The sequence below is a fragment of the Cyprinodon tularosa genome, unplaced genomic scaffold (genome assembly GCF_016077235.1).
Source record: "Cyprinodon tularosa strain WSP-4 unplaced genomic scaffold, ASM1607723v1 ctg90, whole genome shotgun sequence".
Taxonomy (NCBI): domain Eukaryota; kingdom Metazoa; phylum Chordata; class Actinopteri; order Cyprinodontiformes; family Cyprinodontidae; genus Cyprinodon; species Cyprinodon tularosa.
Genome location: NW_024039674.1, coordinates 1,025,565 through 1,038,751, shown reverse-complemented (window position 1 = coordinate 1,038,751; position 13,187 = coordinate 1,025,565). Strand labels below are relative to the sequence as shown.

The 13,187-nt window shown below is 37.5% G+C and overlaps 1 protein-coding gene across 2 annotated transcripts; it reads left to right on the top strand.

Annotated features, from left to right (window-relative positions):
* Nucleotides 1–854: 854 nt before the first annotated feature.
* On the top strand, nt 855–11,888 carry fads6 (fatty acid desaturase 6). Of its 2 annotated transcripts, XM_038274089.1 has the most exons (6): nt 861–1,562; nt 5,031–5,197; nt 5,944–6,124; nt 6,253–6,440; nt 10,030–10,209; nt 10,409–11,888. In XM_038274089.1, the coding sequence occupies exons 1-6, from the start codon at nt 1,316–1,318 to the stop codon at nt 10,556–10,558; spliced, it is 1,113 nt and encodes a 370-aa protein (XP_038130017.1). In that variant the 5' UTR covers nt 861–1,315; the 3' UTR covers nt 10,559–11,888. The 2 variants fall into 2 exon arrangements, with proteins under 2 accessions (XP_038130018.1, XP_038130017.1); XM_038274090.1 differs by lacking the exon at nt 10,030–10,209 and having other exon boundaries at nt 855–1,562.
* The last annotated feature ends 1,299 nt before the right edge of the window (nt 11,889–13,187 follow it).

Sequence of the window (13,187 nt, the reverse complement as noted above, 5' to 3'; positions counted from 1 at the left end):
TTGCTTGGAAACATGCAAATTGAAACCGACAAGTGGGTTGTTTGGTCCCATTGTTGGCCTGTAATATCTGAAACCTGTTTATGATTCTGAAGGTCGGTCGTTAAAGGGGGGGATTGTCGTTAAAGGGGGGGATTGACTCCTGTAATACCTGAACCCTGTCTACGATTGTTAAGGGTCGGTCAGTCCAAACATTTGAATTGAGAAAGCTTCCTGCAGGGGAAGTTAAACGTCTTTAAACCATGGAAACCAAGTCCAGTGGATTGTTTTTTAAACTTTTACGGAATGACTATGACCTGGATGACTGAGAATCTTCATCAGCAGTATCTTTAATGTTTGTATATTGATGTGCATAATTAATCAGTGTTTCTGTTAAGCAGTTGTTAATATATGAAAAATTTAAATGTTTAAGTTTGAAAATTCCCCTTCAGAGTATTACTGCTGCCACCATCTGTATTAGAGTGGGAAAAAATGGTAGGGGTGGCCAATGATTGGCTAAGGCCACCCCTGGCCCCCCATCTAGCTCCACCCCTGATGCTGCACCATTAAATGTCCAGATGTTGATCTTAGACATTATTCTTTAACAGGTAGCTGCAATCGGACGGACGTGGAGCTGTAACCTTGCTGCTCGTTCTTGTTGGTTTTGTCAATTAAGAGAATACTCAGCACATTTCAAAGCGCATGCTGAGGTCAGTTGGCTATTAACAAGAAGCTTGGCCTCTATCCAAACAAATGGCTTAATATCCTTCTTTACATCTTTGCCTGAGTAAACACATGAACACACCCTAACTGCTCAGTGCCTTATTGCACAGCAGGCTATTGTCAGTCCATGTCGGAGCACTCTCCCACTGTGAAAAGGTAGAAATGGACACTGTTACTCTGCTCTATGTCTCCCTCGTCTTTCCCTGGACATTTGCCAAGTTTACCACAACAGAAGGGAGGGGGAAGAGGAGAGCACACAAAGCGTAGAGCCATTGACGGGGAGAGCGTCATGCAAAATGCATGAGACACCAGAGAGGAGGAAGTGAGCAGATGCATTTTTTTCTGCAGGTTTTTTTGTTTTATTTTTTTTAATCCATCTTCTAAAGTCTTCATCCACTGGTCCATTATATTCAAAGTAAAGGTGAGAAGAAATTAGGTGAGAGAGGAGGATCCAGGAAGGCAACAAGAAGGGGGCTGGGCTTCTGACTGATCCTGACCAAAGGGAGTTGACTTTTCTCTGTGGACTTTTTGTTCAGTGCTGCAGCGTTTATCTACTGCAGCTCTCGGGGGGGACACTTAACTGTGCACTAACTCTATCCTCAGCCGGTCCTTCAGCATGCCGAACATACAGGAAGAGTGCAGTGAACATGAGGATGTCCTTGGAGGAGGTGATGGTGGCTTAAAAGTGAGGAGTGGAGTGCTTTCAGAGATGACAAATGGAGTAGAGGAAAATATACAGAAGGAGTCACTGATGATGGAGCTGACCAGGCTGGTGCAGAAGGTGATGAAAGAGAGTAGCTGGTGGGAGAGGAGGGGAGTGGACTGCAGCATCCTGACTGCAGCGTTCCTCTGCCTTCCGCCTGGTAAGGATAAAACTCACGGCTGTAAACATCCAGATAAAACTCCCTGTGGCTCTGAAACTGTTTAACTAAATATTCTCACATTTATGTTGAGCTTTAAATTAAATATAACTGCATATACATCAATTACTTTCATTAGTATTAAACACTGAAGCATTTGGAAAGGGAAATCGTTTTTTGATCATTTTTACTAATATACAGTGGAACCAGCTTGTTTTATTTTTTTAAATAAAGTCCATCTATGTGGACCTCTGAGGTTTCGTTAAAGAACAGTAGAGCTTCACAGCAGAGGGATCTGGGATACATTGCTGGAGAGGTTTAAACATAGCTGCCAGTTTTAACAGACAGAGAAGAAAGAATCGGCCCAGAGACCAACGATAACAATGAAGAAGCCAGAGATCCTCAAGTGGAAGGTCTGTTGACAATGACTGTTTCAGATTTGTTATAAAAACATAACATTTTTCAGACAATCTCTGCTTCAGAGGACCCCATTATGAGTGTTAAATGAATGCAATAAAACATCAATAAATAAAATAAATCAAAACATTTGTAGGAGTGTACCTAGAAATATAGTTTGTACCAAGTACTAAAAGTGCAGCTATTACCAGTCCAGGCTTTGAAATGGAATGATTGGCATAGATCTTTGTTTATATTTATTGTTTAGTGTGTTTATGATATTAAGAGGAGGTGGATTTTGGGATGTTGGATCTGAGGAAGGAACTCTTTTAAGTGCTTTTGTGTTTGATTTAATGCTGCAAAGTTTTCCCAATGGAGGTTGTACAAATAGTTAATTGACCTTCAATACATCTAGAAACTTTTCTAGATTTGTCCAGAAAACAATGTCTAGATGATCTCCACAATCCTCTCTGCTGTCTTCATCACCTAAGTCCTTTCTATCAGTTCAATGAAAAAAAAACCTTATTAATCCCAAAGGGAAATAAAATATTGTTGCACCCACGCAGAGAAACCTTTTGAATTTACAGAAGAGTGTTTGCTAAAGGTCAACTAAAGGTCAAACAGGTTTAAAAGTTGCTCCAGTCTGATTAAATGTTTGTTTCAAATGTGCAAAAATATAAGTGCATCAGGAAATTAACACTGCCACTACCTTTGGCACACCAACCTCAATGGAAAATTGTGGTTTTAGCATCATGCTGTAAGGATGCCCGTTTAGCAAGGATAGAAAAGCTGGTTAGAGTCAGATAGCTGTGGTTCCATATTGAGAAATCCTCACAGCAGTGCTGTAAAATGCCGAAAAAGGTCCGATTTTACTTCTATGTTAAAGGTCATAGCTACAACATTTTTATATAAGCAATGATTTTTTTCAAAAATAATACTGAAAAAAGTAGTATACAGATAATTGTTATATGCATTTTGACAATGCCAACAATGATGGCTTCTTTATATTATGCAGATAAGGAACTCCTGAACATTCCTGCTTAATTTAGAGGTTTTCTAATAATATGTAGGTAAAAGGAAGACTTGGAGATGTGAGGAGTCTGGTTTCTGATGAAAAAGTGTCAGACACAGGCAGAGCAGCTTTCTCTGGTTACAGATAAGGTTTCATTTTACCACCTGATCTTCCTGCTAAATCATTTCAGGTTAGAAACGTATTCTGAAAGTTTGGATAGCTTTCTATCTGCTCAAGCAGATGAAAAAATGTTCATTGATCACTTCTCCTCCAGGCTCGCTATGTTAAGTGTTCATTTTGGATTTTAGCAGCTTTTATTATTTTCTATTAAATTTCTAGTTATAGTTTTTGGTTGATAAACTAAGGGTAAAATCATAAAGAATGAGCCTGCTAACTATGTACTTATGGAGGTCCTTCCAAACTGAAAAGACCTTTGCTGGATGTCTTCTCCGCACTCCACCCCATTTCCTGTCAGTCTACCTTTAAAATAAATGTCCTATACCAAAAAAATATAAAATAGCTAAAAAGGGAAAAATTAATTTATCTGCAGCAGACATAATCTAACAGCAAAGACTTAACAGTCTTAGGCTCTCAAAAAAGAGCTTTTTAGGGATCATCTTCGTGAACCTGTTTTTCTGTCTATCAGACAATGTTATCTATGGTGTTTTGCATTAATTCAGAAAAAAACTGCAACAGATTGTGTCTTTGTAGCGGACCACTGTGAAAACATGCAGGTTCTATGTCATGTATTCTCCTGCTTGAGTGTATCAGAGTTAAACAAAAAATAGAAAAGTTAAATAGAAAAAATCGAAAAATAATAATGCATGTTAGTCAAACAGGACATTCAAATCTTGCTTTCCTTCCAAAACTTTCCTATTACAATTTCTCAAGTTTCATAACATCTATACACACAAACTCACTGGCCATCTTATCAGATAAACCAGATACATTTCTTCCTAATGTTATTATCCAAATATATGGCAGCAACTCAATGCATTTAGGCACCTACTGTAAAGTAGCTAAGGAGTAGATGTTTAAAACCAAGCATCAGATTGGAGAAGAAATGGGATTTAGGAATTACATGGTTGTTTGCATCAATTTCAGAATCTATGTGGGTCTCCATGCAAAACGTTTTTAGAGAATGGCAAGAAAAAGAGGTATCCGCTGGCTAGGAGATGTTTAAATGGAAATTTATTGATTCTTGGAGTTCAAACATACTCTCCTCATGATCATAATATTCTAACCAGCAGAAAACTCTAATGGGACACCATTCCTGTTGGCTGTTACCAGAAATCCAAGGTTCTGATTAAAACTGGTTTCCTAAAATTGGACAATATTAGAAAAAAATATATGGTGCATGATTTTGAAGATAGGGTTAGACTTAATCATAAACAACATGAAATCATGATTTGATGAAGATATGCTAATGGCTTATTTTAGGCCACATCTTACCTGACCAAGTTTCTGACCATGACTATTTTAAACCAATAGTTTCATCGCTTTACAGGTCTCCCACCAAAGCATAAAAAAAAATATGTTTACTTTGACTAGACCCTTGGGACACCTACTGCTTTTCCTTTAAAGCCTTTCTGTTGATGATTCTTCCTGTTTTGGAGCATTGTCCTGCTGCTGACCCAGTTTGGTTCAAATTTCAGAATCTTATTTACCAACCTAAACCTTGCTGCCATCGCTTCTCATATAAAAAGAAATATGTCTTTTGGCTATACTTTTTTCTTAAGAAGCTGTTCATTATTTTTTCTAATTAAGATGAGATGGCAACTTAGTTTTCCAAGACTATGACTAACAGCGTTTTTTTTTTTTTTTTTTTTAATGTTTATCCATCATTTTCTTCCTTTTTCAGTTGTTCAAGATATATATCATGATGCTCTTGCAGCCTTTTGGGTTCAAAAATGTAAAGTAGGGAGAGTAGGAATATAAAAAAGGGTTGCAATCCATTTTAAATGCAGATTAACATGCAGCAAGTTAGGAGTTTCCAGTTAATTTAAAAGCACATCAAAAAGGAATTGCGAGCTACACTTTATCACCTGTGATGTGTCTTCCAGCTTTCCTGCTGCTGGGCTCACATCATTTGTTGTGGTTTTTATTGGGAATGCTGTTGATGGGCGTAGCTCATGCTGTCATCACAGTCAAAGGGACACATCTGGCCAGCCACGGGGCCCTCAGTGAGTCGCAGACCTGGGGAAAGTTCTGGTCCATCTTCTTCATTGAGGTGAGCAGAAAAAATATTAAATTTTTTACCATATTAAATAATTGAAACCAAATGAAGAGAATGACAAAGAGTCTCTGATGGTTTCTGGCACTGTGTTCCATTGCTGAGATGCTCTTACGGAGAAGACAGCCTGACCAAAGGCTGTTTTTCTCCGGGGGATGATGCAGTCTTGGTTATCTTAACTAATTTAAAAGTCTGATTTAATGCCAGAAAGTAAAAACAAATATTTGTTTCTGTTAGTCAGTGTAAATAAAATGTGTACTGAACCTGTATCACACTTTCCTGTCATAGCCTGCACCCTAAGCAAGAGATGCACCCATACATTGATTTACAGGGTGACTTAGAGAAATGAGAGATAACAGTGGCATTGCTCTGTTCACAACTCAGGGTAGTTTTGATTCTCTAATGAACCTCTAACTTCCAGTATTTTTCAGCAGGTATCTAAATCTTTGAGATATCTTCAGCTGCAAAGCAGAATATGTTGTTAAAAAACTATTTAGTAACTTCCTGCAACCCAAGCAACCAGTAATTCAGTTTACTAAACTTCTAAATTTGCATAAAGTACAAAGGTTGGTATTATTCCCTTATTGCTAATTAAACCTTTGGCCAGCAATGTCCAAAGGTTAAGTTAGAAAAACAGACTCCTACCTTTTATTTAGTCTGTTAAATCATCTGTTAACTGGCTGAAGTACATGTTTAGTTCTAATGTCTGTTTTTTAACTGTAGTCCTTTATTATTCTACTTAGATCTGTGGCTCATTCTCAGCCCAAGCCGGCATACATGGCCATATTAAGATGCATCATGCACACACTAACGTCATTGGACTGGGGGACTCCAGTGTCTGGAAAGTCCCCTTCCTACCTCGTATGGTCTACCTGTTCATAGCCCCCCTATCTGTGCCCCTCATCACTCCTCTTGTTGCCCTCGGTAAGACGGATCAAAGGATTACAGGTTCATCTTAATATTTCTAGAATTTCCAAAAATAATTACCAGCTTGAACTTGATTTTTTTTTTTTTACTTTTGGATGCTCCTGAAATGTCTTGTTTGTTTGCAGCACATCTTAAAGGACATTCTTCATTTGCGGTGGCTCGGACGCTCCTGATGATAGCACTAGGTCTGTATTCGCAGTACTGGCTGCTCATCAATGTATCCGGCTTCAGGTCGACGCAGGGAGCCTTGTTCTGCATGTTGGTGAGCAGAGCCATGTTCTCTGTGCCGTACATCCACGTCAACATTTTTCAGGTGAGAACAAAGTTTCTATTTTGTTCTACTTTTATCAAAAATGCAAATCTCAAACAAAGCGTCTTTAAAAAAAAGACCTGTTTAAAAGTATACAAGATAGCATTGTTAAAACAGATAGTAAACCCTATAATATACTCAAAAAATTGAGATTGTTAAGATAAAAGCAGGAAATGACTGAGTTAAACAGGATAGACATCCAAATGTAGTTTGCTTAAAAATGGTTTAAAATCATTCAGTGCCTTGTGGTTATTTTAGTAAAACATTACCTGTAGAAAAAACTTATTTTTCCCAAGTTCTATATATATTATCATAAGTAAACTCAATGAGATTGGATTGGAGAGCACAGTCGTTTTCCTTGATTTACATGTAAAGAGCTTGATGGAGCTGCAGTAACCAAGATTTTGTCAGGCAGCTGTGTTTGCATGAAGACAAACAACCGTTTTATCAAAATAAAGCCAGAGATTCGAGCTTACAATATTTATATAAACTGAACAAAATTATCTTAATAAAGACCCTTGAGGGACAAGTTTTGATAAATTCAGATGAAGAGAAGACCATAGATTAACCTGGTCTAACTACTAACCAACTGCCCTTTACTTTAAAGTAATTAAGATTAGGCTGAAATTGAAGCTGAAAGACTCTTATCAGCTTCACCTAAACCACCTGCGATGTCCCTCGTTCAGCTCCAGCCAATCACCTTTCAAGATCCCCTCCATTTAGCTCCTGGCCTACATTCTCTCTCCCGCTTGCAAGCAAACTTTCACCAACTTTCAACCCTGGGGGAGGACTTCTCTAATCCTTTTCTAGGGTACTCATCCAAGCGTATGTAGTTTCACAGCACCGAAGTCTTCTGCCGGGGCCCGAGCACCAAATAACTTATTTATTTACATCTTCATCTGTTTCTGTCTCCTAGAACCCCACTCAGCCTCTGCAGATGGCTGCTCACACTGAGCCTGGTCCTGCTGGAGGACAGCAGTTACATTGAAACTATATCAGAAATCCACAGGGGTTGAGATATTTTTGGGAGAACATTATATTTGAATGAACAGAATTATGAGATATTTTAACCCAAATTATTTAAACTATTTAGGTTATTTATCATGTAGCCTTTTTTATTGTATGTATGAAGTATGCAATTTCATTTGAGATCCGTCCTCAACTCATCATCCAGATTATTCTTAAAAGTCTTTGGAAACCAAATCCCCCACAGCTTTGCTTCTTTTTCATTTGCTGCCAACTGATCACGAGAGAGCGTTTTATAACAGGCGCTGTGGGAAACTCCAGCAGCAGGCAGCATTGTGTTACCATCAGAGAACTAAAACAATCCAGGCTTGATTTTCCCAGGCAGGATCCTGCAGGCCATTGTACATTGTTCAGATAAAAGTGTGTGAAGGTGGATTGGAAAATACAGATTTCTGATGTTTGTTCAAACTGGGAGGTTGGACTGGAGACCTTTTCTCCAGCGTCTCCTGGGTCACTGGGTGCTGTTTTTGGCCGGTTTCACCTTCCTTTCCACCCCCTAGAGTCAGAGCTCTTAGGTAGAGCTCCACCTCTGATTTGATTTGTTTGATGACACTGAAAACATCCTGCAAATATTGGGTTTTCACGGGGCATTGTTAACAAAAAGGATTTAGAAATTCTTGGAATTGATTTGCACAATCCCCACAGCTGCAGTTGCAATCTCCTCGCATCTCTTTTAAGTAAATTTAAACAGTGACACACCTGAAAGGATAAAGCAAACTTTCAGATGGAATTTAAACAACTTGCAGTTATTTTTTGTGATTTGTTTGACCTGTGTTTTGCAGCAATTTTACAACAAACTCAAAGAGTTCTTCATTTTTATAACCTCTTAAAGGTCTTTGTCAAAACATGATTCCACCATATAATATAAACCTTTCATATAGATGACTAAATGTCTCAAATTAAGATAGTTTTTACCCATGATGACTGCATTTAAACTTTTGTTTGGCCCCATGCAATAAAGTATTGTTGTAAAATCAGAGGAAAGCCCCTTTGAGATGCTTTGCATTCCCTGTAGAGCAGCACAAATAAATAAATCTCTTGTTAAATTAGGATTAATGTCACTCTGGTACACCAGTACACTCTGGTGCGATCTGAAGCTAATTCCAAAGCATTTCACTCTTATAACCTAATTCCTGTTTTTAATTAGGTAGAACAGCATAAGAAAGCTAAGAAAACAAAAAAAAAACTATCCTAATTTAGAAAACAGAAATGTTTTCAGTCTAAAAAGCTTCACCTGAGGACAAAGTTAATAGTATCTTTAAACTTTTTTATTTTTTTTTTATTTTTTTACAGCAATGGAGTTAGAGCCATCAAACCAGCCAAGCAGGAAGCGTGTTGCCAAAAACAAATTAATTCAGTTTTGATTTGATAAAAAGAGTTGTTGATGATCACCAAGCAGGAGAATGATGAGAAGTTATCACAGCTTTTTAACGTTCTAATAAGAGCAGTGATCAAGAGTTTTAAAGAGAGACGCACAGTCCTGAACAAATCTGGCAAAACTGGTGAGAGACAGAGATATGTATTAAAACTGCCAAAATACTAGTCAAAGGACTATTTACCCCTAAATCAACTCTTTTCTAAAAATCTGTATACATATCTAATAGACCACATGTCGCAGGCATCATTTTGACATTTTACTGGACAGTTGTTGAAATCCTTCTTATGTGTCTAAAAATGCCGGTTTAGTGCCCTCCTCGGGTTAAAAAGTGGTTACTTGATCAAAGCAAAGGGAACTTTTTTTATGCATGAAAACAAAACAGATTGATGGGTCACTTGGAAGAAACATTGCAAAATAGTTTTGTTTAAATTTAAAATTGAATTGGTTTTAACTTTTCGAAGAACATTTCCATGTAGTGACTGGATCGTAATGACTAAGAAATTTATCATTCTTGATAACAGGAGGATAGGTTTCAAATCTGCAGGAAACTTGCTCTATTGATCAGAGGCAAGGCAAGGCAAATTTATTTGTATAGCACAATTCAGTACAAAGACAATGCAACGTGCTTTACATGATTACAACATAGGAGAAGGAAACAGAATCAAAGCAAGTAGAAAATAAAATAAAATAAAAAATGCAAAAACAAAAAAAAATATTTAAAACAGCTGCACTAAAGAAAATAAAAAGGTTGAACTAATGATGTTTCAGTTAAACTGTTTAACTAGAACAGTCAAAGGCAATCCTAAACAAATGTGTTTTTAGTCTTGATTTAAAGGAACTCAGGCTTTCCGCACTTTTACAGTTTTCTGGAAGTTTGTTCCAGATAAGTGGAGCATAGGAACTAAATGCTGCTTCTTCACGTTTAGCTGTGGTTCTAGGTATGCAGAGCAGGCTGGAGCCAGAAGACCTGATTGGTCTGGAGGGTTGATACACTAATAGCAAGTCTGTGATGTATTTAGGTGCATAGCCATTCAGGGATTTATAGACTAAAATAAGTATTTTAAAGTCTATTCTCTGAGATACGGGGAGCCAGTGTAAGGACTTTAGAACTGGGGTGATGTGCTCTACTGCAGTTACATGGTGGCTGAATCGCGTTAGATATAAATCAGAACATGTGTCTTATTGCAGCACATTGGTCTGCCCATGTTCTCCCCAACAAGCCGGCCGAAGAGGATTTACCAGATGACCCATGGAGTGCTGAACCTTCCCCGTAACCCTCTGCTGGACTGGATGTTTGGACACTCTCTGATCAGCTGCCATGTAGAGCACCACCTCTTCCCTTTTCTGTCTGACAACATGTGTCTAAAGGTGAAGTAAATATTACTGCCTCAAACATATCATAACCTGTATGATATGGATCCTGGGACAAGCTGAAATCCAAAGGGGCTTTATTATTAATAATAGATATGGGCTTTAATATGCAACCAGTGGTTCAATTAAATTGTTTACAATACAGACCTTTTAGGCCAATAATTGGGTATTAAAACTGTCTCGCTTCACTTTGCAGGTGAAGCCAGTTGTATCCAAGTACCTGACTGAGAGGAAACTTCCATATCAGGAGGGCTCCTACCTGTCCCGTCTGCACCTGTTCTTTAACAAATACCAGGAGTTAATGGTATTTGCTCCGCCCATCACAGAGCTGGTGGGAGTCCAATGATGGAGCGAAGGGGCTGGAGCTAGTTGGACTGAGACTTTTCAGCTTACATCATGCCTATAAAAAACAGCCTTTAAAACACAAGGCATTAGATACATTTGCACTGTAGAGTTTAAATGATGAGAGATGGTTTTTAAAATGTTAATCTTCTTTAGGCTTACATGTTAGCAGATGATTGAAGCACTAACACATAGATTTAACCAAAAACATGTTCTCCAATCAGGAACCACAAAGATTTTTCTACTGATTTGTTTTCTGTCTCATGAAGGCTCTTTTCTTCATCATCATCACCATCATCATCTTCCCCTTTTACCTCCAAAATACAGCATACACTACCTCAGCTCAAGTTGGAAAATCATGCATCTGCAACAAATTTACTAAAGGCGATGATTTTCCTGTACATTTATCAGGCGAAATTGGAAAAGTGTGTGATGAAGAGTGAGCATGGAACTAAATTTTCTGTAAGCTAAAAGCACAAAACTTTTCCAGACTGCAGATATATATTTTATTGCGTTAAAGACACACAAAAATTGTCGGCAAGACAAAAATGCCTTATACTATATGCTTTTTTTGCCTTTTTGAATGGAATAAAGCCAATAAGTTAAAAACTTGTCAACTATCTAATGTTTTTGAGCCAATAACTTATTAATATCATTGCCCTTCAGTATAAAAGGTTAGTATGACATACACTTTATTGTAAATAATCAAAGATTCCTTTCATTTTTAACTTATCTGCAGCTTAAAAGCATTAATTTCGAAGAACTGCAATTATATGTATATCTTTTGACATAACTGGCAAAGATTATTAGAGTTTTAAACCATTTTTTGCCAGCGACAATGGAATAAAATCTTACATTATTGGCTAAATGTTATTATACTGGTGCTAAAATGTTATTATATAATTGGTAAGGTATTTTCTTTATTTTCTTTATTATTTAACAGCCTTCAGAAGTGGAATGGTTTCTACTTTCATGTTATTTTTTTATGGGAAGTAAAAGGTTTCCACAAATTCTGTTGAAAATGGTTAATCGGATCTTTTTCTATCCTTCTAAACTTTAACTGTGTGAAATAATCCTATAGTGGGAGGTCCTGAAATGCTATTTCCAAGGATTAGAAGATCAGAGTCAGGATTTTACGGTCATATGCTGAAACTTTTAAAGTTTTAACCCAGTTAGAGCTCAGATGTCAGACAGTGTTTAATGCAACCGGGCTGCTTTTATGATTTGTGGAGTCTGTTTACCCATTCTCTCTACGTTCTTGTTATTTCCTGTCATCTGTGAATGAGTCTCTGATTTTAGAATGAATAAACTGAAAGATTTTTTTCTGTCTTTTACCCCTTCCATCTGTTTTCAGTTCTCCCCTCCTGAGTTAAACTTAGTTGATACAAAAACTGAACAAACACAGATCCTGTGAAAATAATAAAATATGCAAGTAAATCCACAGAGGATAACCTGAGAATTAGGAAATGCAAAATCCTGGGCCTATTCAGAGTCCAGATCCTGAAATCATTCAGAATCTGTGAGGTGACGGAAATTGGTCGTACATGGAAGAAAGTCCTCACACAGCTGAAAATGAGGAGAGGATCCAGCAAAAGAGTGAGTCCAGATTGGTGCTTTAAGGCAAAGGATATGAAAACGGGACATAAGAACTTTTAGTCATGTTAAAGGCAATTCTTTTTTTTTTTTTTTTTTTTACTCTTTGCTTAGTGTGGCATTATTTGACACTGCTGCAAATGAATTCCAGCCTTGCTTCCTGTAGGTTTCTATGTCTTCTCCATTCTAATTTATTTTAGATAAACCGCTGGTACAACTGTGTCCTTTCAGCAAAAAGGTGCTTGGTTTGAATCCTGGCCTAAGGTCTTATTCTATGGAGTTTGGAGGCATTTGGACTTTCTCCCACAGTCCCAAAACAAAATGGTTAGGATAACTGGTTTAAGCATAGTTGTTTGTCCTGTATGTCCCAGCTGTACAGGAATAACCTGAGGTTAGGCTCTTGCCCTCTGGAACCCTGCAAAGATAACCTGATATTTATGGATGGGTGATTTTATTGCCACCCAGTGGAATAAACTCAACATTACAGTGGATTAGATGTGGTTTCTTATTCTTTTGACAATAAATGAAAATAAAAACAAATTACTTCTATAAATGTTTTTTGTTTTTAACTCTTTGAAATCAATAACTTTGGCAACATTCATAAAAATTGTTCAATAAAAAAAACCCTTTTCCATTTTAATCAGTGTTAATTGCTGCAAGGTGGCGCAGTTTGTTGCACTCTATCCTTGTAGGCTTTGAGTCTTTCTGCATGGTGAATGTATAGGTACTCTGACTTTCTGCAACAGTCCAAAACATGACTTTTAAGTGACTCTGGGGACTCTAAACTGCCCTTAGGTGTGTGCGAAGGGTTCCATGTCTCTGTGATGGCCTGGAAATGTACGCTTGACCAAAAATGACCTTAACTGACAAGTGGTAGAAGATGGAGGGGTCAAGGCCAATACATGAGATGGAACACTTGCAGAAGTGAACACAATGTAGTTTAAAAATGTTCTTCAAAATCAAAGTTGATAAATCGAATGAGTTTTTATTCTTTTAGAAACTAAGAACTTAAATCCTTGGTAGATCTGGGAAAATCTGAA